The sequence below is a fragment of the Budorcas taxicolor genome, chromosome 16, assembly GCF_023091745.1.
Source record: "Budorcas taxicolor isolate Tak-1 chromosome 16, Takin1.1, whole genome shotgun sequence".
NCBI classification, from domain to species: domain Eukaryota; kingdom Metazoa; phylum Chordata; class Mammalia; order Artiodactyla; family Bovidae; genus Budorcas; species Budorcas taxicolor.
In genome coordinates this window covers 42830446-42858313 of record NC_068925.1, presented here as the reverse complement: position 1 = coordinate 42858313, position 27868 = coordinate 42830446, and the positions used below count along the sequence as shown (strand labels likewise).

Below are 27868 nucleotides of genomic sequence, written 5' to 3'. Positions count from 1 at the left end.
GATTTCCCAGGCAAGAATACTGGAGTGGGTTGCCATGCCCTCCTTCAGGGGATCTTCCCAACCCAGGGATCTAACCCGGGTCTCCTGCTTGGCAGGGGGATTCTTTACCACTGAGCCACCTGGGAAGCCGAAGCAACAATTAGAACTGGACATGGAACAACAGACTGGTTCCAAATAGGAAAAGGAGTACGTCAAGGCTGTATATTGTCACCCGGCTTATTTAACTTCTATGCAGAGTACATCATGAGAAACGATGGACTGGAAGAAACACAAGCTGGAATCAAGATTGCCGGGAGAAATATCAATAATCTCAAATATGCAGATGATACCACCTTTATGGCAGAAAGTGAAGAGGAACTAAAAAGCCTCTTGATGAAAGTAAAAGAGGAGAGTGAAAAAGTTGGCCTAAATCTCAACATTCAGAAAACGAAGATCATGGCATCCGGTCCCATCACTCCATAGGAAATAGATGGAGAAACAGTGGAAACAGTGTCAGACTTTATTTTTTCGGGCTCCAAAATCACTGCAGATGGTGACTGCAGCCATGAAATTAAAAGACGCTTACTCCTTGGAAGAAAAGTTATGAGCAACCTAGATAGCATATTCAAAACAGAGACATTACTTTGCCGACTAAGATCCGTCTAGTCAAGGCTATAGTTTTTCCAGTAGTCATGTATGGATGTGAGAGTTGGACTGTGAAGAAGGCTGAGTGCCGAAGAATTGATGCTTTTGAACTGTGGTGTTGGAGAAGACTCTTGAGAGTCCCTTGGACTGCAAGGAGATCCAACCAGTCCATTCTGAAGGAGATCAACCCTGGGATTTCTTTGGAAGGGATGATGCTAAAGCTGAAACTCCAGTACTTTGGCCACCTCATGCAAAGAGTTGACTCATTGGAAAGGACTTTGATGCTGGGAGGGATTGGGGGCAGGAGAGGAAGGAGACGACCGAGAATGAGATGGCTGGATGGCATCACTGACTCGATGGACGCGAGTCTGGGTGAACTCCAGGAGTTGGTGGACAGGGAGGCCTGGCGTGCTGCGATTCATGGGGTCGCAAAGAGTCGCACACGACTGAGCAACTGAACTGAACTGAACTGAGCCACCTGGGAAGCCCCTTTAGTAGGTGCTTGCTAATTATTTATTGAATAGAGAAAGTGAAAGTCTCTAGACCAGAATTCTGGAGTGCCTAGCCTTTCCCTTCTCCAGGGTATCTTCCCAACCCAGGGATCAAACCCAGGTCTCCCACATTGCAGGCGGGTTCTTTACCAGCTAAGCCATAAGGGAAGCCCTGAAGAGAGAAAGGAATTAACTTAATCCTAACAAAAAAACACAGAGCGGATTACCTTTGAGTTAATTTAGGGCTACCCGAGAGATGGTAGGAGCCAAGCTCAAGGCCAGAGTTTCAGCAGTTTCCCTCCAGAGCAACTTCGCTCCCGGGGTCCCGGGATCCCGGGTTAGATGTGAGTGGCCCCAGAGGAGAGGAGCTGAGTCCGGAGGCGGCTCCGGCTTCCCCGGAAAGAGGAGAGAAGGTCGGTCCTCGCCGCTAAGCCGCCCGCCGCCTAGAAGGGAAAGCCCGAGGTCTGGAGCTCCCCTGACGCGGCCCCAGCCCTGAGGACCCCAGACTCCCTGGCACACCGTGGGTGAAGGGGTTCCGGCGCTGCGTTGGCGAGGTCTAGGAGCGGCCCAGAGGGAGGCGGCCGGAGCGCGGCGCCGTGACGCAGGCGCGGGGCGGGGCGAGAGCGCACGGCAGCTAGGAGGCCGCAGGCTCCATGCCGATCCCGAGCTCCGGTCCCGCGGAGCGCGCCGCCCCGTGCTCAGGTCTCAGCCCAGCTGGGGGACCGGTAGGGGGGCGACAGGCGCGGGAGGGGGCTTGGATGTCAGGCGCTGCGGGTCTCTGGGTCTCTCAACGTTGACCGAACCCGAGGACGCCGTCACTGGCGGGCCGACACCCGCGGCAGGCGGAAAGGGACAGAGGGAGCCGCTTGGGGGCGTGGCGGGGGCGGAGCCAATCGCCGGGGTCTGGTCGCCGCGGCGCTTAATCTTTCGCCTCCCGGCCTGGCTGTCCCGAAGCTTCCTCGGCTTCCGGGGCCATTGCCGCCTCACCTCCGGAGCAGCGCCCTGGCCAGGAGACAGTCTAGGGACTCTGGGCACCGTCACGCCCGCGGGGCCTGGGACGAGGCCAAACTTACCCAAGCCTCAGCTTCCGCTTTCGGAAATGGACTTAGTAACAGGGTCTCAAGGGGTTCTGGGGAGAGTCTATGGAGTAAAGGCTAGTGCGTGGCTTCTGGACTGGTACGCAGGAAGCCCAGTAGGTGCGAGAGGCTGCTTCGTAGCGCTGATGTAGTCGTTTCCGCTTAAGAGTGCCCCAGGATGACCTTCACCCACCCAACATCCCCAGCTACCCCCTCTGCAGTCAGGCTTTGGGGATGAGGTCCAGTAATAACGTGGGTTGCCATGCCCTCCCTCAGGGGATCTTCTCGACCCAGGGATCGAACCCGCGTCTTTTATGTCTCCTGCTTAGGCAGGCAGGTTCTTTACTGCTAGTGCCACCTGATGTTGTTAGTCACTCAGTCATGTCCACCTCTTTGCAACCCCACGGACTGTAGCCCACCAGTCTCCTCTGTCCATGGGATTCTCCATGCAAGAATACCGGAGTGGGTTGCCATTTCCTTCTTCAGGGATCTTCCCGACCCAGGAATGGAACCTGGTTCTCCTGCATTGCAGGCAGATTCTTTACTGTCTGAGCCACCTGGGATGCCCAATATGGGACCAGACTTTGGACCACAGGTTAAGACACCTCTAACTTGGAGATCCAACCAGTCCATCCTAAAGGAGATCAGTCCTGGGTGTTCATTGGAAGGACTGATGTTGAAGCTGAAACTCCAATATTTTGGCCACCTGATGTGAAAAGCTGACTCATTTGAAAAGACCCTGATGCTGGGAAAGATTGAGGGCAGGAGGAGAAGGGGACGACAGAGGATAAGATGGTTGGATGACATCACCGACTCAATGGACATGAGTTTGGGTAAACTCCAGGAATTGGTGATGGACTGGGAGGCCTGGCGTGCTGCAGTTCATGGGGTGGCAAAGAGTCGGACACGACTGAGCGACTGAACTGAACTTTGAGCCCTTCGAGGGACTTTTACTTCGTCTAGACAATGCTTTTAGAAGTTACCAACTTTTAAAAATCGACAGATTTCATGTTTTTAAAAAAAATGTTTAAAATTTCTTGTGAAAAATGGGAAGACCTGGCCACAAGGAGTCTTTTTCCATCACTGCCCCAGGGACCAGGGGACCGTAGAAACCAGGCTCAAGGTCAGAGTTTCAACAGTCTCTGTTCAGGCTGTCCAGGCAGGGGCCCACCTCCCTCCCTGCATCCAGGAAACCAGGGTAGAGGTCTAGGGCGTGGCCCCGCAGGGCAGGGGCTAGGTCAGGAGGACTCTGGCTTCCCAGAGGGAGGAGGAAGCAGAGAGAAGGTGAGTCCTTGCAGGAGCTACGTGTACCTTGTGGTGGGGATGGTGGTTGTGGTTTAGTCACTAAGTTATGTCCACCTCTTTGCAACCCCATGGACTGTACCCCACCAGGCTCCTGTCCATGGGATTTACCAAGCAAGAATACTGGAGTGGGTTGCCATTTCCTACTCCGGGGGATCTTCTCAACCTGGGGACAAACACCTTATTTATCTGTTTATTTTTTTCTCTGCTGCTGCTGCTGCTAAGTTGCTTCAGTCGTGTCCGACTCTGTGCGACCCCATAGACGGCAGGCCACAGACTCCCCTGTCCCTGGGATTCTCCAGCCAAGAACACTTGAGTGGGTTGCCGTTTCCTTCTCCAATGCATGAAAGTGAAAAGTGAAAGTGAAGTCACTCAGTCGTGTCCGACTCTTAGCAACCCCGTGGACTGCAGCCCATCAGGCTCCTCCGTCCATGGGATTTTCCAGGCAAGGTACTGGAGTGGGGTGCCATCGCCTTCTCCGATTTTTTTTGTCTCTAGTAATGGTAAAATCCTTCTCCCTGGGCAGGTGCCAGTGTGCCCACTCTTTTTTTTAAGGGATGAATGTGTTTAGAAGACTGTGAACTGTGTGAAAATTAATAAAGGGAAACTGATAGTACAATCCCAGCATTAAGAGGCATACTGGGCATTTCTGGCAGAAAGTGACAATACTACTGCAAACAGAAAACAAAAATGATCTTCTCCTTGCTTGGCAACAGCTCAGCCAATGAGAGACTAACAACTCAACCAATGAAAAGCCATTATGCTTCCAACTCCTAGTATCTTCCAGTGAATTTTTTTTTTATAACAGCCCCACCCAACTTTCCCTTCTCCTCTATAAAAAGAGTCCCTTCTCCTTTACTGAGTAGGACTTTTAAGTGGTTTGCTGAAGTTGCACAGCCTGAATTGCAGTTCTTTGCTGCTCCAAAATAAACCGGTTTTGCTAGTAAAAAAGTGACCATTTTACTGTTTTAGGTTAACTTTACACAGAGGTTTCCACGGAGGTTTCACAGAGATCCAGAGAAGACCTTCCAACAACTCCAAGGCTGGTGAGCAAACAAGTGCCGCAATTCAAGGAACACACTGGGCTCACTACTTTCTTCCCAACCTGGCAGTTTGAGGGTAAGTTTTTCTCCTGGATCTGAGCTCCGCTCTTTCTGTGTCTTGAAGCTTTCCAGGCTTTATTTGAGGGCTTCCCTAGTAGTTTCAGATGGTAAAGCATCTCCCTGTAATGCAGGAGCCTCGGGTTCGATCCCCGGGTCAGGAAGACCCCCTGGAGAAGAAAATGGCAACCCACTCCAGTATTCTTGCCTGGAAAATCCAACGGACAGAGAAGTGTGGCGGGCTACAGTCCGTGGGGTAGCAGAGTTGGACATGACTGAGTGACTAACACACAGGCTTTATTTGGAATCAGTTTGAAGGCGCCATCCTTTTTTATTAAGGCGTTGTTTGTCTGTGAGTACTTGGTTAGCTCTTAGGCCTCACTCCATGTTGAAATCAGACTGTTCCTAGTGTAACTGTGCTAGCTTCCGGTCCAGCTACTTTTGGAACCAGGCTTTTCCTATTGAAACTGCTGATATTTGGCCTGGGGGCTGTTTAAGAATGATTCTTTTGCTCCAGAGAAAAAGCCCTGAAAAATGGGATCCTAGTTATATAAAAATGTTTTGAGGGTGCTCCCCTTTTCAGGGACCCGAGGCAATTTTATGTTAAAAGAAAAAAAAACCCTGCTGGCTCTCCTTATAAGCATTTTTAACTAAATGGACCAACTGAAACAGATGTAATTTAGAACATCAGTGACCAATGTAGGAAACTTTTGAACTCCCCAAATTGCCTCTCTTAAAATTGTTCAAAGTAACTGAAGCAAACCTTAAAGACAAAAAAGTTTCTGAGGTCTTTTTTTCCCTACCCCCTCTTCTTCGTCTGTGGATGCTGGCTCCCTGATGCTCCCTTGCTCAGAACCTATCGGAACATGCTCCTTAAAGTTAATCTTCTGAGGATTGAAATAAATCACAGATTACCTATGTTCCCTGGACCAATTGTGAGCCATAGTTAAAGTGTTTCCTAAAGTAACTGAGGATCCCTCATAGGTTTGCTGGAGATTTTAATAGTTTTTCAAACCTGCCAGTCTGCTTTCTCAGATTTATATCAGTCCACATGCTTGTTGGTGAGTGTCAAGTAAACATTGGATGAAAGTAGCCCCATGGAAATATTCTGGAAGGGTTTTAGTAGAGCAAACCCCTACCTTTTGGCAAGAGGCTAGAACACTCATTGAAAACCTCCATTGAGCAATGACAGTAGCTTTTCCTAAGCCTGTTGATTGGAACAAAATGCAGCCTTACACACAAAAATCTAATGATTATTCTGTTCATGATTAGTCTAATCGACCTAAGGTTAATTTTTTAAAATATATGTGTTTTATTGACATATAGTTGACTTACAATGTTTCAGGTGCACAACAAGGTTGTTCAGTTATACAAATACACATATTATTTTTGAAATTATTTTCCATCATGTGTTATTACAAGATATTGACTATAGTTTACTATGCTATGCATAAACCTTTGTTGCTTGTTGCATATCTATTTTTTAATTAAAAATCTAGCATTCTATTCATACTTAGTCAAACAAGTGGAATCAAAATGTCATAAATTTTTTAGTTAGGCAAAAATTCATAAGTTTTCTAAAATATATATAATACATATTTGTATATGTATACAAAAGCTTTTCTACTACACTTGATAAAGGCTTGAGAAAGAACGTCAAAAAAAAGAGATGGAGATATTGGAGAACATAAACTAGATGAAATGGGAACACTGAATATGAAATAGAAAAAGTGAAACAAACTTAAAGTAAAAGATCATCATATAGCCCAGTTGTTTTTAAACAATGACTGCTCATTAGAAGCATTTCTGGCGCTCTGGAGGGAAAAACCAATCCCTGAGCATTTGTATGATTTCAGGTTATTTTTAAAGAAATATTCAGCTTCCTTCAGATGTTGAGTCCCCTTGGGTAACTGTTATTTCCATGTTTATTAGTGGACTGAACTGGGGTCTTTTTCTTTTAGTTAAAAGCATGAGAATGGAATGGGAAACTGTGTCCTCTCTTAGATTCATTTGGTAAATCAGATTACTTGCTCCCTAAATGAGCCACCAGAAACAAAGACTTCTAAAATTCTTAATCTTCAGCTCCAGCAAGTGAAGGTCCCTAAACAGATCCAAAACCTTCTAGTTTCTGGTATTGCAGAGAATCAGGGTATCAGAAAAAAGATTTTTACTAATTTAAGCATTTCAGGAGCTTCGAGTCTTCTCATCAAGTCTCTTATCAGCCTTTCCAGTGTCCTTCTAATGCCCAGTGAGAGGGCTCTGAGAACTACAGGGGCTCTTCCCAATCTTCCCTGTTGATCAGCTCAAAGAAACATCTCTCCAGATAAGGAAGGAATTTCTGTCCTTACTGAGAGCAGAGCCACACTCTTCGTGCTCAACCCCACTGCAGAGAACTAATACAGTTCAGATAGGGGAATCTCTAATAACCCTCAATAGGCTTCTCTCTCCAAGCCTTCTCCCTTTTGTTTGGGCCTTTTGAGAGATACACACCCGTTCTCTTAGCTCCTCCAACTCCATTCATTATTAGGTTAAGGCTTCTTGAAAGAATATTATACCAGAATTTCTTCCTCCCAAAAGGAGGAAATAATTCTAGAATTTGACAGTAGCCATCAAAATAGCCAGCCAGGTAAATGAAAAGACCTTTTGACATCTTTTATTTGTTCTGTGTCTAACACTACAGGAGCTGATTCTGGAAATACCAATTGTTTGTCCCTGATGAATCAACTACCACCCTCCTTAAGGGCCAAATCTCAAACTGATACTGGAAAAATTCACGGTGTACCTCCCATTAAGATTCAAATAGATCCCTCTAAACTCTCCAGAATTAATCAATAGTCTATAAGTAAAAAAGCCCTTCAAGGTGTAAAGCCCATAATAGAAGATTTCAAGGCTCATGGTCTCATTATCCATTGCAATAGTCCCTGTAACACCCCTATTTTACCCGAGGGGTAAAACCCAGGTGCTGAAGATGGTTTGTCCAGGACCTCCAAGCATCAAACACTATCTCTCAACACCCAGTTGTTCCTAACCCCCACATGCTACTGACATCTGTTCCCTGTGGAAGCAAGTTTTTCACTGCAACTGATCTATGCAGTGTATTTTTCAGTACTCCAGTTGATAAAACTAACCAGTAATCTTTTTGCCTTCACCTGGAATGGACAGCAAAACACCTGTACAGTGATGCCCCAGGGTTTCACAGAAAGTCCTTACTTTTCACATATCTTGAAAGCTGATTTAGATGATATAAAGTTTTCTACAGATTCTGCTTTGTTAAAATACACAGATGACTTGCTCTTGTGCTCTGCTTCTCAAACCGCCTCACAGGAAGACAGCATCCACTTGCTAAAACTTTGAAACATAAAGTCTCCGAAGAAAAACTGCACTTTGCTCAAATTCAGCTTTGATATGTAGATCACGTGATCTCAGAACAGGGACTATGTTTGGATCCAGATAGGCTCCATAATGGGCTTCCCAGGTGGCACTGGTGATAAAGAACCCACCTGCAAATGCAGGAGATGGAAGAGATGTGAAGTTCGATCCCTGGGTCGGGAAGATCCCCTGGAAGAGGGCATGGCCACCCACTCCAGTATTCTTCCCGTAGACAGAGGAGCTTGGCAGGCTACAGCCCATAGGGTTGCAAAGAGTCGGACAAGACTGAAGTGACTTAACACACTTGCACAACAGGCTCCATGACATCCTAAACTTCCCCAGATCAAAAACTAAGCACCAGTTATGAGGCTTTCTCAGCTCTCTAGTTACTGTTGAAATCAGATCCCAAATTTCTCTCTATGGCTCAGCCCTTACGTGATTTATGAAAAACTGGTAAAGCTGCCTCCGTTAATTGGAGAGGTCAAGATGGTACAGCTTTGGAAGACTTAAAGAAAATCTTAATGAGACCACCTGCCCTTGAACATCCTAATCACCAGCTTCCCATTTTCCTCTTTGTGTATGAGAAGGCAGGGACTGTCCTCAGAGCACTCACCCAAAAACATGGGGACCATCATCGACCTGCAGGGTTTTGTAGCCAACAGCTGGACCCTGCGGTGCAGGAATACCTCCCCCCGACCTCCACCCATGCCTCAGCCATTCCTGCCACTGCCCTCTGCTTAAGGCCACTGAAGAGATAACCATGGGATCCCATTCAACCACGGTTGTACCCCCAGGTAGTGGAAGCCCTCCTGAATTCTTATCCACTCAACACTTTTCAGTCAGTTGCCTCACCTCGTATGAAATCCTTTTGCTGACTGCTCCCCACATAACCCTTTCACATTTACTAACTTCAGCCCAGCTGCTCTTCTCCCCTCCTTCACCACGAAACCCCTGCACTGCCTGACCCTCACAGGTCACTCTTTGACTCCACATAAACATTTAGAGGAGATGTATCTAATCACTGCAGATTTTTCATGGTTTACTGATGGTCCTTATTTAAAGGGAGAAAGTGGTAAATACTGTGCTGTGTATGCTATTACAACTCCTTTTGATATTGTTGAAGCAACACCTTTGTTCATTGTTCAGTGGCTAAGTCCTGTCCAACTCTTTGTCACCCCATGGACTACAGTTTGCCAGGCTTCCCTGTCTTTCAGTGTCTCCCGGAGTTTGCTCAAAAACATGTCCACTGAGTCAATGATGTGATCCAGCCATCTCATCCTCTCTTGCCCTCTTCTCCTCCTGCCCCCAATCTTTCCCAGAAACAGGGTCTTTGCATTAGGTGGCTAAAGTATTGGAGCTTCAGCATCAGTCCTTCCAGGGAATATTCACGGTTGATTTCCTTTAGGATTGACTGGTTTGATCCCCTTGCAACATCTTTACCTGTGGCTTAATTACCCTATAGGCTGAACTGTATATTTTCACGGAGGCTTCAAAGTTTAGCCAAGGCAAAACTGCTACATTTATACTGACAGTCAGTATGCCTTTGGAGCAGCCTATGAATTTGGGATAACATGTGATCCCCTGGGCTGTAGCCTGCCAGGTTCTCCTTTCCTTAGGATTTTCCAGGCAAGAATCTTGGAGTGGGTTGCCATTCCCTCCCCCAGGGGATCTTCCCAATCCAGGGATCAATCCTCCGTCTCCCATATCTCCTGCATTGCAGGTGAATTCTTTACCACTGAGTCACTGCGCAAGTCCCCACAGCTGATAAAAGGAGATCTATTTTAATATTGTGTGTGTTAGTCACTCAGTTGTGTCCAACTCTTTGCGACCCCATGAACTATAGCTCGCTAGGCTCCTCTGTCCGTGGGATTCTCCAGGCAAGAATACTGGAGTGGGTTGCCATTTCCTTCTCCAGGGGATCTTCCCAACCCAAGGATCGAATGCAGGTCTCCTGCATTGCAGGCAGATTCTTTACCATTTGAGCTACCTGAGGAGCTCAGAAAAACAAAAATCTAAGTACATCAGCTACTGGAATACTGGAGTGGGTTGTCATGCCCTCCTTGAGGGGATCTTCCCAACTCAGGGATCAAACCCAGGTCACCCACACTGCAGGCAGATTCTTTACCATCTGAGCCACCAGGGAAGCCCAAGAATACTGGAGTGGGTAGCCTATCCCTTCTTCAGGGGATCTTCTCAACCCAGGAATCAAACCAGGGTCTCCTGCATTGCCTGCAGATTCTTTACCAGCTGAGCTACTATGAAGAACATTGCTCTGCCACAGCATTGTTATTTTTAATGGAAGCAATTAAGCCTTTATTATAAAATCTTCTTCATAGTGTGCTCTTGGGAGATGAAGACCTTAAGTATCACACCTTTCAACCTAGAGATTTCATCTGTTGGAAAAGACACCTCAAGAAGGACTCTCTTCAGCCTCCCTGGAAAGGCCCCAGCAGCTGCTAACCTCCTGCTGTGCTGCCAGACCCCAGAGAACAGACTCTTGGATTCATGTGACGCATCTAAAGAAAGCGCCAGAACCTGACTGGACCTGCACACCATCTGGTGACCTGAAGGTAAAGATTTCCTGGAATTGAAGCAGATGACATCCAATGAGGCGGCTTGACCCAGATGTCTAGACAACCTGTTAGAAGGTTCAGTATTCACAGATGTGGGTGTCTTTCATCTAGACTATAAAACTGACCCTGAATTCTTAGCCAAATTGAGTCTCTGCATTTGCAACCTACAATCTGTATCACTGATGAAACATCTGATTCTGAAGAGTTTCTTTGGAGATAACAATACTGTCTAATTACTCCATGTTTATTCCTACACTGTGTCATTCCAAAGTTCTTGTTAAATTCCTTCAGTTTTGAGCATAACTTTGCTTCCCAGTTGGCACTAGTGGTAAAGAACCCGCCTGCCAATGCAAGAGACGAGAGATTTGGGTTCAATCCCTGGGTGGGGAGGATCCCCTGGAGGAGGGCAGGGCAACCCACTCTAGTATTCTTGCCAGGAGAATCCCATGGACAGAGGAGCCTTGTGGACTACAGTCCATAGGGTCACAAGAGTTGGACACAACTGAAGCGACTTAGCAACAAATTGCTGTATTCACTCTTATAAGATACAGACTCTTAGATGGGAAATTCCTGAGAGATCTCCTTCTGCCCACCCCCCCTTCATACTTAAATGTGACCACAGTGGGTGTCCAATATGTGCACTTTCCCTCTGACATAGGACAAGACATTCAGGAAAGGTCCTTCCTGGCATCCAGAGACAAAAAGTGATTGAACGCTAGTTAAAAAAAAACAAAAAACCCTGAGTCTTGATCAGGGATGCTCTTGGAGAAAGATCTTGATCAAAAGGGAGAAATGTGAAAATTAATCAAGGGAAACCTTACTAAAATGGACTGCAGAGGACAGAAAGGGGAGTACTTGACAGTCAATACACATCCCAACAGGAAGAATCAGTACAGATCTCCAGCAGGAAGTAACACTACTAGTGCCAGCAGAAGGAAGAAAGATTTTCTCCTTTCCTGGCAACAGCTTAGCCAATGGGAGACTGTCACAACTCAGCCATTGAAAAGTCAACCATATTTGGAACTCCCAGTTTCCTCCAGCTTTATAACTGTCCCTCCTGACTTCCATGTCTCTTCTATAAAAGAATTCCCTCTCCTTTGCTTGGGCTTCCCTTGTGGCTCAGCTGGTAAAGAATCCGCCTGCAATGCAGGAGATCTGGGTTCTGGGTTGGGACGATGCCCTGGAGAAGGGAACGGCTATCCACTCCAGTATTCTGGCCTGGAGAATTCCATGGACTGTATAGTCCATGAGGTCACAGTCCAACTCGACTGAGGGACTTTCATTTTCACTTTCTCCTTTGCTTAAGAAAATTTACAAGCATTTCACCAGTTGTAGGTCCCAAATTGCAATTCTTTGCCAGTGTTAGTGTTAGTCTCTCAGTTGTGTCTGACTCTTTGTGACTCCATGGACTGTAGCCCACCAGGCTCCTCTGTCCATGGACTGTTCCAGGCAAGAATACTGGAGTGGGTTGCCATGCCCTCCTCCAGAGGATCTTCCCGACCAAGGGATCGAACTTGGGTCTCCCACATTGCAGGCAAATTGTTTACCGTCCAAGCCACCAGGGAAGCAGTTCCTTGCCACTCCCAAATAAATCTCTTTTGCTGGTAAAATATCTGGCTGTTTTATTGTTTTAGGTTAACAACTGCTTTTTTGGCCAAAGTCACAATGGAAAATGAGAAGTCTCCCAGTGTCCCTACATGTAGGAGGAGACTATTCCCTCCCACATGTAAGCAGATAAGGCCCTGAGTGATAGTGGCTACAGGCCCACCCCACCTCCACACCGAGGGAATCCCCTTAGACAGCTGGATAACGACGATCCCCCCAGGCAAGATTCAGGCCAAGGTGGTTCAGTTCAGTCCCTCAGTCATGTCCAACTCTGCGACCCCATGAATCACAGCAAGCCAGGCCTCCCTGTCCATCACCAACTCCCGGAGACTCAGTAACTCAGACTAACGTCCATCGAGTCAGTGATGCCATCCAGCCATCTCATCCTCTGTTGCCCCCAATCCCTCCCAGCATCAGAGTCTTTTCCAATGAGTCAACTATTTGCATGAGGTGGCCAAAGTATTGGAGTTTCAGCTTTAGCATCATTCCTTCCAAAGAAATCCCAGGGCTGATCTCCTTCAGAATGGACTGGTTGGATCTCCTTGCAGTCCAAGGGACCCACAAGAGTCTTCTCCAACACCACAGTTCAAAAGCATCAATTCTTCAGCACTCAGCCTTCTTCACAGTCCCAACTCTCACATCCATACATGACCACAGGAAAAACCATAGCCTTGACTAGACGGACCTTAGTCGGCAAAGTAATGTCTCTGTTTTGAATATACTATCTAGGTTGGTCATAACTTTCCTTCCAAGGAGTAAGTGTCTTTTAATTTCATGGCTGCAGTCACCATCTGCAGTGATCTTGGAGCCCCCCAAAAATAAAGTCTGACACTGTTTCCACTGTTTCCCCATCTATTTCCCATGACGTGATGGGACCAGATGCCATGATCTTCGTTTTCTGAATGTTGAGCTTTAAGCCAACTTTTTCACTCTCCACTTTCACTTTCATCAAGAGGCTTTTTAGTTCCTCTTCACTTTCTGCCATAAGGGTGGTGTCATCTGCGTATCTGAGGTTATTGATATTTCTCCCGACAATCCTGATTCCAGCTTGTGTTTCTTCCAGTCCAGCGTTTCTCACGATGTACTCTGCGTAGAAGTTAAATAAGCAGGGTGACAATATACAGCCTTGACGTACTCCTTTTCCTGTTTGGAACCAGTCTGTTGTTCCATGTCCAGTTCTAACTGTTGCTTCCTGACCTGCATACAGATTTCTCAAGAGGCAGGTCAGCTGGTCTGGGATTCCCATCTCTTTCAGAGTTTTCCACAGTTTATTGTGAGCCACACAGTCAAAGGCTTTAGCATAGTCAATAAAGCAGAAATAGATGTTTTTCTGGAACTCTTTTGCTTTTTCCATGATCCAGCAGATGTTGGCAATTTGATCTCTGGTTCCTCTGCCTTTTCTAAAACCAGCTTGAACATCAGGAAGTTCACGGTTCATGTACTGCTGAAGCCTGGCTTGGAGAATTTTGAGCATTACTTTACTAGCATGTGAGATGAGTGCAATTGTGCGGTAGTTTGAGCATTCTTTGGCATTGCCTTTCTTTGGGATTGGAATGAAAACTGACCTTTTCCAGTCCTGTGGCCACTCTGAGTTTTCCAAATTTGCTGGCATATTGAGTGCAGCACTTTCACAGCATCATCTTTCAGGATTTGAAATAGCTCCACTGGAATTCCATCACCTCCACTAGCTTTGTTCATAGTGATGCTTTCTAAGGCCCACTTGACTTCACATTCCAGGATGTCTGGCTCTAGATGAGTGATCACACCATCGTGATTATCTGGGTCGTGAAGATCTTTTTTGTACAGTTCTTCTGTGTATTCTTGCCACCTCTTCTTAATATCTTCTGCTTCTGTTAGGTCCATACCATTTCTGTCCTTTATCGAGCCCATCTTTGCATGAAATGTTCCCTTGGTATCTCTGATTTTCTTGAAGAGGTCTCTAGTCTTTCCTATTCTGTTCTTTTCCTCTATTTCTTTGCATTGATTGCTGAAGAAGGCTTTCTTATCTCTTCTTGCTATTCTCTGGAACTCTGCATTCAGATGCTTATATCTTTCCTTTTCTCCTTTGCTTTTCACCTCTCTTCCTTTCACAGCTATTTGTAAGGCCTCCCCAGACAGCCATTTTGCTTTTTTGCATTTCTTTTCCATGGGGATGGTCTTGATCCCTGTCTCCTGTACAATATCACGAACCTCATTCCATAGTTCATCAGGCACTGTATCTAGCAGATCTAGACCCTTTAATCTATTTCTCACTTCCACTGTATAATTATAAAAGATTTGATTTAGGTCATACCTGAATGGTCTAGCGGTTTTCTGTACTTTCTTCAATTTAAGTCTGAATTTGGTAATAAGGAGTTCATGATCTGAGCCACAGTCAGCTCCCAGTCTTGTTTTTGTTGACTGTATAGAGCTTCTCCATCTTTGGCTGCAAAGAATATAATCAGTCTGATTTCGGTGTTGACCATCTGGTGATGTCCATGTGTAGAGTCTTCTCTTGTGTTGTTGGAAGAGGGTGTTTGCTATGACCAGTGCATTTTCTTGGCAAAACTCTATTAGCCTTTGCCCTGCTTCATTCCACATTCCAAGGCCAACTTTGCCTGTTACTCCAGGTGTTTCTTGACTTCCTACTTTTGCATTCCAGTCCCCTATAATGAAAAGGACATCTTTTTTGGGTGTTAGTTCTAAAAGGTCTTGTAGGTCTTCATAGAACCGTTCAACGTCAGCTTCTTCAGCGTTACTGGTTGGGGCATAGACTTGGATTACTGTGATACTGAATGGTTTGCCTTGGAAACAAACAGAGATCATTCTGTTGTTTTTGAGATTGCATCCAAGTACTGCATTTTGGACTCTTGTTGACCATGATGGCTACTCCATTTCCTCTGAGGGATTCCTGCCCACAGTAGTAGATATAATGGTCATCTGAGTTAAATTCACCCATTCCAGTCCATTTTAGTTCGCTGATTCCTAGAATGTCGATGTTCACTCTTGCCATCTCTTGTTTTACCACTTCCAATTTGCCTTGATTCATGGACCTGACATTCCAGGTTCCTATGCAATATTGCTCTTTACAGCATCGGACCTTGCTTCTATCACCAGTCACATCCACAGCTGGGTATTGTTTCTGCTTTGGCTCCATCCCTTCGTTCTTTCTGGAGTTATTTCTCCACTGATCTCCAGTAGCGTGTCGGGCACCTACTGACCTGGGGAGTTCCTCTTTCAGTATCCTATCATTTTGCCTTTTCATACTGTTCATGGGGTTCTCAAGGCAAGAATACTGAAGTGGTTTGCCATTCCCTTCTTCAGTGGACTGCATTGTGTCAGACCTCTCCACCATGACCCATCCGTCTTGGGTTTCCCCGCGGGCATGGCTTAGTTTCATTGAGTTAGACAAGGCTGTGGTCCTAGTGTGATCAGATTGACCAGTTTTCTGTGAGTATGGTTTCAGTGTGTCTGCCCCGATGGCCTCTTGCAATACCTACTGTCTCACTTGGGTTTCTCTTACCTTCGGAGTGGGGTATCTCTTCACAGCTGCTCCAGCAAAGCGCAGCTGCTGCTCCTTACCTTGGAGGAGAGGTATCTCCTCACTGCTGCCCTTCCTAACCTTCAATGTGGGATAGCTCCTCTAGGCCCTCCAGTGCCCTTACAACCACCGCTCCTTGGACATTGGGTTGCTCCTCCCGGCCGCCGCCCCTGGCCTCTGGTGCTGGGTGGCTCCTCCTGGCCACCGCCCCTGGCCTTGGGTGCAGGGTGGCTCCTCCCAGCCGCCCCTGACCTCGGACATGGGGTAACTCCTCTTGGCCGCTGCCCTTCGGGCATGGGGTCCTCCCGGCTTCTGCCCCTGACCTCGGACATGGGGTAGCTCCTCGTGGCCACGCTTAGTGTGCCGGTCGCCGCCGCCCGCACTTAGTGACACCACTCTAATTTTCCCAAAACCCTGTGCAATTCAGGGCTTCCCTGGTGACTCATTGGTAAAGAATCTGCAATGCAGGAGATCGGGGTTCAATGCTTGGGTCGGAAAGATCCTCTGGAGAAGGAAATGGCTCCCTACTCCAATATTCTTGCGTGGAGAATCCCATGGACAGAAGAACCTGGCGGGCTACAGTCCACAGGGTCACAAAAGAGAGGTGGACATGACTAAGCAACTAAACAAGAACAAAAGAGTTAATGATGCTTTGGAGCGCTTCTTGACCAGTTGTGCTCAATGCTTTACTTGTACCTATTCAGTCCTCCCAGGCCTTTTGAGGTCAGGACACCTACTATCTCCACCTGGGGCAGTGTGGGGGGATTACCTTCCCGGGACAGGGAAGCCTGGTATGCTGCAATCCATGGGGTCACAAAGAGCTGGGCATGACTTAGCAACTAGACAACAGTCTTCCCAGATAGTCACTGAAGGCCACAACTAAAACACAAGCGATGTTGCATCTTCACCCTCAATCTGCTTTTCAGTTTCTGGGCATTTCGGAGTGATCTGAAGCCCAAGCCAGAACTTTCCGGGGGTGGGGGTGGGGGAGGGGAGGGACCTCCTCAAGGGGACATTTTATCACATTCGTTTTCCAGGCTAAAGTGAACAATTTGGGGAGAGAAGTTTGTTTTCTCGGGACTAGCCCATTACTTAAGTTGTGAGCTAGTCTGTGGATGCGATAAAGATTTTATATTCTAACGGTGAATTCACATCATTAAAATATCACTGAAAGCTTTTGCAGAGCTTACAGACAACAGCATGGTCTTGGCAAAATCTTACAGTTCATCAGGCCCACCAACTAAAAATTAAGCCATTAATTTTTAATGGGGGGATGGAGCCTCTTAAAAAATTAATCCCTGAAGACTTTATCAATATTATTGTGCTCTTTCAAATGTGCAGAACATGTGACCACTTTATTGTGAGGGGCTGCTGCTGCTGCGTCGCTTCAGTCTACCGTATACTAATGTGTATACTCAGTTGCTCAGTTGTGTCCGACTGTTTGCAACCCCATTGACTGTAGCCCCTCAGACTCCTCCGTCCCTGGGATTTCCCAGGCAAGAATATTGGAGTGGGTTGCCATTTCCTTCTCTGGGGGATCTTCCTGACCCAAGCCCATATCTCCTGCATTTCCTGCATTGACAGGTGGATTCTTTACCACTGAGCCACCAGGGAAGCCCACCGTATACTAGAAGGGGGCTCAGATGTTTCCTGGCCTGGGTCCCTGGGGCTCTGTGGCGTCCACCTTCCTGGTCCGAGCTCATGACGACTGTTGCTCCCCACAGGCCTGTGTGTGCATCTCACCCCCCGCAGCCATGGCCCTGGTCAGCATCAACCAGCTGCCCGAGAACATCCTGCTGGAGGTGTTCACACACGTGCCCGCCCGCCAGCTGCTGCGGAACTGCCGCCCCGTGTGCTGCCTCTGGCGCGACCTCATTGACCTCGTGTCCCTCTGGAAGCGCAAGTGCCTGCGGGAGGGCTACGTCACCGAGGACCGGGACCAGCCTGTGTCCGACTGGAAGGTCTTCTACTTTCTGTGCAGTCTCCGCAGGAACCTGCTGCGCAACCCGTGTGCCGAAGGTGAGCAGGGGCTGCTTCCCTCCCTTTCCTGAACCTCAGGACCTTTGCACTTGCTGTTCTCACACTACCTGGACTGTTCCCTCACCCCCCGCCCCAACACCTGTCACGTTCCCTTGGTCCTTCTCATCCATCAGATCTCAGTTCAGAGATGTGCCCTGATCCTGCATCTGAAAACAGTGCCCCCACCTCTGTCACGTCGCCCCATTTCCTTCCTTCATTGCACTGGTCATAACCTAGAATGACTCAATCTCTTGGGTTTTTGTTTTTGTTTTTCCCTCTGCTACAAATTTCAAATTCCTGGGGCCTGACAGATCTTGCCACTTGGCACCCCATGCCCACAAAGCAAGTGCTCAGGACACATTGGTTGAATGAATGAGCATACACCCAGCACCCTTTCCCATCTAGTTCAGTCTTTGCTGCCTAAGGGCTATGTGCAAGCAGGCTATGTGCCTGGTCTGAGTCATTATCCTCCTGTCACCTCATGATACAGAGGAGGAAAATGAGGAATTTTGAGAGGTGACTACAATCACGTGGTTTGAGGCTCCAGTTTTGCTTACGTTCTCTTATATTTGCCAGGGTTTGCTTATTTTTTCCCCTTTGTTAGCACCTTCATTTCATATCAGGCATCATGCTTCCTGCTGGGATATAGCAGCAACTGATCAAGAGGCCTAGTCTGTACGCTTAGAACCCTTTTCATGCTTGCTTTCTCTCTCTGTTCTCACGAGCATCACACAGGTTAGCCAAAGAAAGGTAGGGTCCATTTTATAGGTGGGGAGTATGAGGCCCCCCAAGATGAGTGTCTTGCCCAAAGATCTAGAACTGCCCAGCTTCTGGAGTCTGGTCCTGACTACTAAAGGTCCTCAGGCCCCATAGACAGCGCCCCACTCAAGTCTCCTGGCCTGCCCCAAATTCTGCTCAGAAGCTGCCCAGCAGGTCCAGGCCACCAACTTGGCTCATCCAGCCCTACAGAGCCGGCCACCCAGCCTTGCTCAGCTCTCCCTGTGGGCCTGCCCTGGGCAGTGGCCCAGCTCCTGGATTTCTGAGTTCTTCTGGTTCTCTGCTGGGGGAGCCCCCAGGGAACCTGGGGAATAGATGTAGGCTCCTAGTAGAGGGAGTAGTGTATGTAATAGTGTTGGTTGCTCAGTCGTGTCCGACTCTTTGCGACCCCATGAACTACAGCTCGCTAGGCTCCTCTGTCCATGGGATTCCCCAGGCAAGAATACTGGAGCGGGTTGCCATTCCCTTCTCCAGAGGATCTTCCTGACCCAGGGACTGAACCCAGGTCTCCTGCACTGTAGGCAGATTCTTTACAATATGAGCTACAGGGAAGTCCTAGTAGAGGAAACAAAGGAGTAATTTGGAAAAGCTCCCCTGGTGATTGTTCTGGAAAGCCTGGAGAGGAATCACTGTTTTGGGGGAGACAGAAAGGACAGCCTTATGCCTCCAAACCTACTCTGCCAACCTGGTGGGGAACCTGTCCACAAATAGAGGGTTACTACACGGCACCAACCCAGAGGATGCCCGGCCCCCGAGTCCTCCATCCTGCCCAGAGCAGCAGGTTCCCACCTCCCACCAGCAAACCCCCTTGGATCTCAGTTCCGTAGTTGACCTCCCATACGTCAACATCAGGGGGACTGCCAGAAAGTGGTCACACTAACCGTTCAGAACAGAATTACCCTCACGGGATGGGCCCTGCATCATTCAGTGGTTTGAGAACTGAAATTTGGGTATTTCCCAGCGCCCCCCCACCAATACAGAAGTGAGGAAAGTGTGGTTTAGAATTTCTGCTTGTACTTTTTTTTTTTTTGCCCCTAGCTTCACATCAGGAATTTAGCCAGTCAGAAACAAAGTGGGAAAGTGGGAGGGGAGGGTCTCGGATCAGAGCTGATGCGATGGGCACAGGTTGGAATGTGGAGCAGTGGGGGGTGGGTCTTTGCAGGGTGGCTTCAAAGTGGCGTGGGGGGCATGCCTTGAGATCTGAGCCTCCCCAACCCCTGCCCCGCCTCCTAAGACCAAGTGGAGAGGGCCAGGCTGAGCATACACACAAGGGATCTCACTGGGGCTTCTGTTTTTCCTAGAGGATATGAGATTCTGGAAAATCGACTCCAACGGAGGGGACCAGTGGAAGGTGGAGAGCCTCCCCGGAGCACATGGCACAGGCTTTCCTGACGCCGAAGTCAAGAAGTACTTTGTCACGTCCTATGAGTAAGACACAATGAGCCAAGAAGCTGTGTGGAGGGAGGAGGGTCCAGACACCTTCTGCCAAATCCCAAGGCCTAAGTGAGGGCCTGCCTATGAAGCTCCAGGGAAGGAGTTCCCAAAACCAGCTCAAGGTCTACTGCTGCCTAGAGCAGGAGTCAACTCAGCAGCCACGTTAAGAGACAGCAGGGGTGGAAAGCAGTTTGAGGAGGCAGGGAGACCGTTTGGGTGGTGAGGCTAAGTCAGGGCCGATACAGGCTATCCCCAGTCTAGGGACCTGAGTTTATACCGGTGCCCTCCTTAGGGTGCTGGGAGACTGGGCCTAAGGACTGGGATGGATGCAGCCCAACACAAGTGGGTCAGGCTCCCCACATGTTCCCTACGGGGCTGCCAGGAAGCAGGAGCCAGAGTCCGCAGCAGCAGTGACTGGCCCACAGTGATCGAGTAGGGACTGCTGGGTCCCTTGAACTACCCCCCTGGGTCCAGGCCATTCCTGCAAACACATGCCTTTCCCTCTGCTCCCCAGCATGTGTCTCAAGTCCCAGATAATAGACCTCAGAGCCGAGGGCTACTGGGAGGAGCTACTGGACAAGTTCCGGCCAGACATCGTGGTTAAGGACTGGTGAGTGGGGGCCCCCACCTGAGTCTCACACTCTGCAGCCCTCCCTCTTCTCTTCCTGAGATCCCCTGTAGGGAGTGCCTGCTGAACCCGGCAGTGTCCTGGGGCACAGGCTGCCCTCCTTCCTGCTGACAGAGCCAGCACTTACTCATTCAACACCTGCCTCCCACCACCACCACTGCCTTGCACCAGCAGATGTTAACCCCAGTTTACGGATGGGGAGACTGAGGCCTACAGATGTGTTGTCACAAACAGGCACAGGAGCAAAAGACACCAGAACCCAGCCTCCTTGGACCTCACAGATACTCACATGCCTCCTTGCCTGTCTGTCACCCCTGCCCCTTTAACCTTTCATCCCATGACTCTTTCCCAAGCTCCTATTCTGTGCCCAGTGCTTTGCAACACTCTGGCCTGGCTCAGGGCAGAAGCTGAGCCCTGGTGCCAGCCAGGCCCACCACTCTGAGGGTGGAGGGTGGGGTTTGAGGTGTGCAGAGCTACAGAGGTTTCGGAGTGCAGTGGGGCTGACCAGAGGCTGAGCTCTGTGCCAGCCCCATCACACAGGCCCTCCCTCCCAAACCTCCATTAAAATGTACAGGTGACACATATCTGACAGCCCAGGCCTTTATCTCTGTAGAGAGCCTGTCGCTTTTTAGGTTGAAAAAAAAGATTACGTTGAAATCTCCACTGGAACACCCAAGAAGGTTGTTGCCCCTTTTCTCAGATGGGCTCATTGAGGCCCGGAGCAGACTGTACTCCCACGGGCACAGTGGGGCACAGGGAGCACTACAGCCACCTGGGCCTCATGGGCAGAGCAAGGCAATGAAACTCGGGCCCCCAGTTACTGGGCCTGCTGGCTGCCTGCTTCTAGGGCCACCTCTGTCTTGGGTTCCCAGTCCTGAGCCCCGCCCTCCCACAGGTTCGCCCCTAGAGCAGACTGTGGCTGCACCTACCACATCCGAGTACAACTGGCCTCGGCCGACTACCTCGTCCTGGCCTCCTTCGAGCCCCCGCCTGTGACCATCCACCAGTGGAACGATGCCAAGTGGACAGAGGTGAGGCCTCATCTGCTTGCCCCTCGCCACCTGCTTCTCCCAAGGCCAGGATGGCAGGAAATCAGGGGCAGCCCCAAGGCCCAGAATGCCCCAGTCCACTGCCTGGAGCTTCTGCCTTCTGGCCTGGAGACTCAGCCTTGCAGGAGTTGGCTCCACCCTTCCCTTCTCCAGCTCAGCCGTCATGGCCTCTCCAGTCCTAGTGATTGCTCTCTCTCCCCTCCCCCCAGGTTTCCCACACCTTCTCTGATTACCCTCCAGGCGTCCGCCACATCTTCTTCCAGCACGGGGGCAAAGACACCCAGTTCTGGGCAGGCTGGTATGGGCCCCGCGTCACCAACAGCAGCGTTGTCATCAGCCACAGGGTGACCAGGAACCCGCCCCACACCGTGGCGCAGCCCTAGACCTTGCAGGGGCCCGAGGAGGCACCCCACCTGCCCTCCGCACTCCATCTCCACAAGCCATCTCTGACTGTCCTCTGACAGCCATCCATCCGTCCTCTGCCTGGGCCAGCCGAGTGCCAAAGGTCCCTTGCAGGCAAGAGCTGAGCCTGTAGGGGGCAGTCCCAGCTCTGACCTGGGGCTTACTGTCACATAGCTCTGACTTTTTGCTGTAATAAATGTTTTCAGCAAAACTCACCTGGGGCTGGGGCTAAGGGTGGGGCTACAAGGTCCTTGGTGCTTGGGCAGAGAAGCAGCCCCTTCCCTCCAGGTAGTGACAGCGCAGCTCAGCCCTGGGAGCTCTTTATTGAAACAACTCACAGCACAGCATTTGAGACAGACAGCGTTGGCCGGCTGAATCCCAGAAGGCTGAGAAACTGAGGTCCCAGCATTCTTCCCTGCCCTCCTGGCGGAGAAGGGAGCGATCCCTCCACGAAGGCAACCAGGCCTGAGCAGCCCGGGGCTGGAGGCAGGGGTGGTCCATACACAGAGACAATAAGAGCACTTGGAATCAGGGTGGCCCTGCAGCACGGCCCCCAAAGTCCGACAGTCGTGGCTTTCCTGGGGGGTACTGGGGAGGGCAGGTGCACCCTCAGCTGCTTTTATGCGCCCGCTCTTCTACGTAGAGCTGCATCTGATAGACAGGAACAGACAACATAGTCAGACGGACAACCATGGCACCTCCTTTGGGGAACCCACGGGGTCTGCACCCAGGGTGGGGCTGTGTGGCCACCGCCAGGGGTCAAGAGAAGAGGGGACTGGGAGCCTTATGCCAGGCATGCCCTGTCATTTCCCCTGAGCCTTTGTCCACAAGCCATCTGGCGAGGCCTCAGCACAGGGGCCCCAAGCAGCTCACCTTTAAGATGTCTGATGTCATGGTCTTTAGAGGTATCAGTCGGGGGTCGTGCATGTGGACATCCTGCTCGTCTGCCAGGATCCAGGGGAAGTCCTGGGGAGGGGACCAAGGGAAGGGTGGCAGGGGGCCGGCCCGTTGCCCATCTTCACTTTGCTCCCCGCTCCCCTTCCAGAATTGGCATCCTCGGACTTCAGGAAGCATCAGAGCCACCAGGGAATTGCCGTTGTGCAGATTCCCAGGTTCCCCCACCAGAAAGGCTTAGTCTGTAGATCTGAGCTGGCCTGGGGGCCCCAGTGACTCAACATGCCCCAAACACCAGTTCGGAAACTGGATCGAGGCTCCTCTCCTCTCAGCGCTGAGTGCCCAGGTGGGGCGCTGACAAGGTGGTGACCACAGAGCTGATGCAGGAGAGCTACTCATGCCAGGCACTGACATAAGCAGTGTGATGAGTACCCTGCTAAGGCAACACCCCTGCTCACACAGAACTCTGATTCTCAGCACCTCCCAACTGTCTCCTGCCCACCCTCCTAGACCAGTCCTATCTCTCACCTTGATGACCTGGATCTTCTCCATGTTGCGAGTGGCAGCTTCTCTCGTGTGCACCAGAACGGTGAAGGTACAGCCTAAAGAGGCCAGAGTTCGGTCAAGCCTGGGCCACCCCATGCCTGCCGCTGGACACAACCTTTTCCCACACAGCCTAACTGGCACGGCAGCCCCACAGAGCAGAGCGTGAACCCAGTGCTCAGACAAGACACTCAACAGGGAGACTTAACCCCAGATGGAGTCAATCAAGGAGGCCTCCTCAAGAAGGAGGGTTCTTAAGAGGGGTTCTAAGGCAGGAAGGAAGAGGAGGCTTGGTGCAGCCAAGTAGGGACCCAAGGACACAGGCCAACACGGAGCCATGGAAATGCCCGGGGAGGAAGGGGTGGGGACGAGCACACCTGGGGGGTTGTGGTCCAGAACAGCATCACACACACTGATCTTCAGGATGAAGGCTCGGAGCAGCTGCTCCACGTGAGACAGCAGAGAGTCGGAGCTGGGAAGGAGAGAGGAGGAGAGTCTCCCAGCACATGCACGGCCCCCTCCCCCTGGCAGGCAATCAACCCTGGAAGCAGCCCTAGGGGTACAGAGGGCCTGGTGCTTCTGAGGGCCTGCCTACTTGATTCTACATGGTTAAAATCCTCTGGGGAGTTTAAAACCAAGGCCTTGTCCCATCCCAGGCTAATTAAGTCAGAATTGGGGATGGGGGGAGGGGGGTAGGCGGCAGCATAAAGAACCCTAGTAGGTGGTTCCAATGTGCAGCCTAGTCTGAGAATCAGGACACCAGGCCAGGAAGGGACAGGGCTTGCTTGAGGCCACACAGCAAGTAGGGACAGATTCTAGTGCCCTGACCTTACCACAGGAAGCCAGCAGCTGACCAGCCCAACACAGCCACCCAAGGTCAACTTCTAGTTGACTATGGACTGGATGCTTGACTGGGAAGTCAGGAAACTGGGTCTGTGTCCTGGCTCTGGGTGACCAGGTCAAGATCATCTGAGAACCAGGACACAGTTGATTGATTTCTGCATCTATAAAAGGAGGTTGGGACCAGGCATTTGCCAATACCGTGATTTTCCAGGTGTCATACAGGAGGGTGTTCTGTGTAACCTGTGTGACGTCCAGAGACTGCTGGGTGGCCAGCTGTGCCTCAGCCACTAACAGCCCTCTTTAAGGTGGCACACCTCACCACGTGTCCTCCCGGGCCTTTAGCAAGGCATTCAGGGGTTGCCTTAAAGGGGTTAGAGTAGGGGTATTGCTAGGGAGCCTGTGGATGGGGAACAAGGCAGCGCACCTGATGGACAGCAGCGGGGGCTGGGTGATTTCAAAGACAAATTTCTCCACTGGGCGGTGCTCCTTGTCCAAAATTACCACCACCACTTTCTCCACATCATTCTGCAAGGACAAGAACCCCCTCCTCCAGAGCTGGGTCCCCGCCTCCCCCTCCCCCGCCCACTCCCCTCCCTGCCACCTGCTCCCTGCCCAGGGAAGGTTGGGAAAGACACTCACACTCCTGCTCAGCTTCCAGGCCCAGAATCCCTGGGATCCCAGAAAGAAGTTGAGCAGGCACCCCAGTGGTACCCACAGAGAGGAAAGGATGCTGGGTCCCATTGTGATGCTAGGATGTCTCAGGGAGCAGAACAGATGGAATCCCTGAAGGGCCAAGCCCAGACAGAACTTGGGGCAGAAGAAGAGAAAGGAACTTGGGAGAACGACCCCAAACCCTCAAGGCAGGCCCCACTCAGCAAATTCCAAGAACCAAGGCTCCAGGCCCAGCATGCCTTGAACATACCCACATGCCCTGGGGCCTGTCCCTGGGCAAGGGTGGTTTCCAGAGAGCAGGGAATAGGCTTCTGGGTGTTATTAGTCATATGGACCTGAAAGGGTCCCAGCATTGCCCCATCCTGGACCATGGAGGGGCACTGGAGGCAGGGTAGGCTGGCAGCCTGGTGTTCTCACCTTCTCCAGGAGCGGCTTGACGCAGTGCAATGTGTCCTGGATATACTGGTTCAGCTCCGGGTGACAGGACATCTACACACAACCCCCACGATGGCTGGTGAGGTTGCAGCACTGATGGGGGGAACCCTGACACCCTCTCCAGCTGCCCAAGGCCCTGCCTGCCTTTGGAGAAAGGCCCAGCTGTTTCCTAGGGCTCCCCACCAGGAGACAGACTACCCATCATGAGGCTAAGAACTGAACTATCCACAGAGGGGAAGAAGTTAGAAGATCCTAAGAATTCAGTTCCAACATTAGCATTTAATACAGCATTAGGAGTTCCTAATGCAGGGCCACTGAGCTCCTCCAGAGTCTAAGATGTCTCTAAATTGTGGAGGTTTGAGTATACAGGTGTTTTTCCAGAGAAGGGATTCAGGAATTTAATCCATTTTCAAACATTAAGAATCTGGAACTAAGGACCTGAGTGGCCTCAGGCTTAACTCCTCTTTCCTTACTTCATCTGTGGAAGATCTCATTTAAAAAGAAAAAGGGAGGAGTAAGTGAGACAAGTACCTAGTATACAGTGTTGTTTAGTTGTTAAGTTGGGTCTGACTCTTGTGACCCCATGGGCTGGAGCCCACCAGGCTCCTCTATCCATGGACTTCTCCAAGCAACAATATTGGAGTGGGTTCCCATTTCCTTCCCCAGGGATCTTCCGGCCCCAGGGATTGAACCCGGATCTCCTGCATTGGCAAGTGGATTCTTTAACACTGAGCCACCAGGGAAGCATGCTACACAGTGGGTCCTCAGTAAGTGCTGATTCTTTTTTTTCATTTTCCCTATATATCCTTTTGCTTTTTTTTCCCCCACCCCCCACATATATCTTTTAAGCTTCCGCCACCTTCCAGTGTTCAGTCATTTGTTCTAATATTTACTGAGTGCTTTTTGAGGGACAAGAACTTCTAGAGGCTGGTGATATAGTCACATGTATTTACTGCTTCCTCTGCCTTTTAACCTAAAACAAACTGTTACAATTAGGGTAAATGAGAGGAGAGAGAAGGTGCCTAGGAATCCCCTCCAACTAACCATTCATCAGCTTCAGGAGACCTTTAAAAAGATGGCGGGGCGGGGGGACTCTAATCAGAGGACCTGGTCCCTAACTTCTGGCAAAGGGAATTCCCAGTTCAGAGAGGAGGCAAGGAGATGCCATGGCAGTGAGGGATGGGAGGCTGTGGAGCTATCAGCTGCTTCTGTGAACTAGAAGGCAAGGTCAGGCCGCTGAGGAATGAGGGCGCTGAGCCTGAAAGTGGAAGAGTGAAAAATCCCCTCTCCATCCGCTCTGTGATTCGGGGGTGAACCAGTGCACCCAACCTGGCTGTGGGGGCTCACCTGGACAGGCACGTTGTACTTCTTACGCTTCTGGAAGATGCCCACCGGGTAGACCTCACGCACGTAGAGGATCAGGTGCACCGCCACCTCCAGGAACTCGCAGAGCACATCGGCCACCACTGAGAGGGGAACAGAACCCGGTGCGCTCGTGGAAGGGGGAGCCCGCTAGCCCTGGCCCTCCCTCGCCCCCTGCCCCAGGTCCGCAGGTCCAGCCTCCCTACCTTGACCAAAGTTGAGGTCCTGTCGCGTGAGCGTGGTCATCCTTCCCGACACCTGGGGGGTGGGGCAGGAGCTCGTTCCAGAGGCCCAGGCAGCCTCAAGGCCCGCCCACTCCCGCTGCCCCTCCCCTCGACCTGGGAGGGAACCCGGGGAGGGCTGCCCGTCCCTTCTCATGGAACCAGAGCAGCTGGGAAAGCCCACTCCCCGCCCTCCACGCTTCCCCGCCCCACGCAGGTGTTAGAGCTGGGAGGCAGCCTAACGCCTGCGATCAGCCTCCGTGCACTGGCCGCTTCGGCCTGCAGTCTCGTGGCGCTAGAAAAGGCCAGAGTTGTGCCTGCATAAAAGGGCAGGGCAGCGACCGCAGAGGGAACAACTGGATGCGCAGGGCCGGGAACGTAAAACTGGACACGCGGAAAGCGAAACTAGGCTGAAATTAGGACTTCACCCCCTGCGAGGCTGGATTCCTCCCCTGCTAGAATCCCGCCCTTCCCCTCTCTCCCCGTACCGGCTCCTGCCTCGATTCCCGGCTAGGGGCCCGGCCCCCAGCGAGGGAGACCACCGACCGGGTTACTCCCGCGCGCCTCCCGCTCAACCCGCGGCAGGGGCGCCGCTCCGTGACGTCCGCGGCGCTCCGCCGGGTCCTAACGCCGGCTTCAGCCACGCCCACTCCCCGCTCAGCCAACCACGGGTGCGGGAGGGAGGGGCTGTCAGAGGGGTGGGCCCTGTCCGGGCGCCAAAGTGATCCCAAGTCCGCTGATGCTGCGCCACGCCGCTTCCTTCCAATTAAAGGTGGGCGCAAAAAAACACACACACAACTTTGGTCTCCACATTGGATCGCAACATATTTTCCTCCTCAGGGGATTTCTCCCGCTTTAGGACGTAAGGGACGAGGGCAGGTAGGTGTTGCTGGTGAGAGCCACTGGAGGTCACAGACGGGCACTCTGGA

The 27868-nt window shown here is 50.6% G+C and overlaps 2 protein-coding genes across 7 annotated transcripts; one reads left to right on the top strand and one right to left on the bottom strand.

The window, feature by feature from the left end:
- Positions 1 to 1730: 1730 nt before the first annotated feature.
- On the top strand, positions 1731 to 22168 carry FBXO6 (F-box protein 6). Of its 6 annotated transcripts, none has more exons than XM_052653782.1 (9): positions 1732 to 1817; positions 3719 to 3943; positions 4466 to 4612; positions 10347 to 10532; positions 17385 to 17679; positions 19758 to 19884; positions 20405 to 20500; positions 21414 to 21549; positions 21777 to 22168. In XM_052653782.1, the coding sequence occupies exons 5-9, from the start codon at positions 17415 to 17417 to the stop codon at positions 21948 to 21950; spliced, it is 798 nt and encodes a 265-aa protein (XP_052509742.1). In that variant the 5' UTR covers positions 1732 to 1817; positions 3719 to 3943; positions 4466 to 4612; positions 10347 to 10532; positions 17385 to 17414; the 3' UTR covers positions 21951 to 22168. The 6 variants fall into 6 exon arrangements, with proteins under 6 accessions (XP_052509744.1, XP_052509742.1, XP_052509746.1 ...); XM_052653786.1 differs by having other exon boundaries at positions 10299 to 10532; XM_052653783.1 differs by having other exon boundaries at positions 1783 to 1840.
- Positions 22169 to 22280: 112 nt separating this feature from the next.
- MAD2L2 (mitotic arrest deficient 2 like 2) lies at positions 22281 to 27513 on the bottom strand. The gene is made up of 9 exons (XM_052653921.1): positions 27428 to 27513; positions 26925 to 26976; positions 26704 to 26822; positions 25339 to 25410; positions 24674 to 24774; positions 23784 to 23878; positions 23392 to 23465; positions 22843 to 22935; positions 22281 to 22620 (listed from the first exon to the last, which is right to left on the bottom strand). The coding sequence occupies exons 2-9, from the start codon at positions 26962 to 26964 to the stop codon at positions 22579 to 22581; spliced, it is 636 nt and encodes a 211-aa protein (XP_052509881.1). The 5' UTR covers positions 26965 to 26976; positions 27428 to 27513; the 3' UTR covers positions 22281 to 22578.
- Positions 27514 to 27868: the final 355 nt, after the last annotated feature.

What these genes read in the sequence shown, in the direction of transcription:
- FBXO6 (XM_052653784.1), top strand. Translation starts at nt 17,415, where the DNA reads ATGGCCCTGGTCAGCATCAACCAGCTGCCCGAGAACATCCTGCTGGAG. An exon ending in TACTTTGTCACGTCCTATGA is followed by an intron (nt 19,885 to 20,404) that starts GTAAGACACAAT and finishes TCTGCTCCCCAG; the next exon opens with CATGTGTCTCAAGTCCCAGA. An exon ending in GACATCGTGGTTAAGGACTG is followed by an intron (nt 20,501 to 21,413) that starts GTGAGTGGGGGC and finishes GCCCTCCCACAG; the next exon opens with GTTCGCCCCTAGAGCAGACT.
- MAD2L2 (XM_052653921.1), bottom strand. Translation starts at nt 26,964, where the DNA reads ATGACCACGCTCACGCGACAGGACCTCAACTTTGGTCAAG. An exon ending in GGACCTCAACTTTGGTCAAG is followed by an intron (nt 26,823 to 26,924) that starts GTAGGGAGGCTG and finishes TTCCCCTCTCAG; the next exon opens with TGGTGGCCGATGTGCTCTGC. An exon ending in TGACATCAGACATCTTAAAG is followed by an intron (nt 22,621 to 22,842) that starts GTGAGCTGCTTG and finishes CCTGTCTATCAG; the next exon opens with ATGCAGCTCTACGTAGAAGA.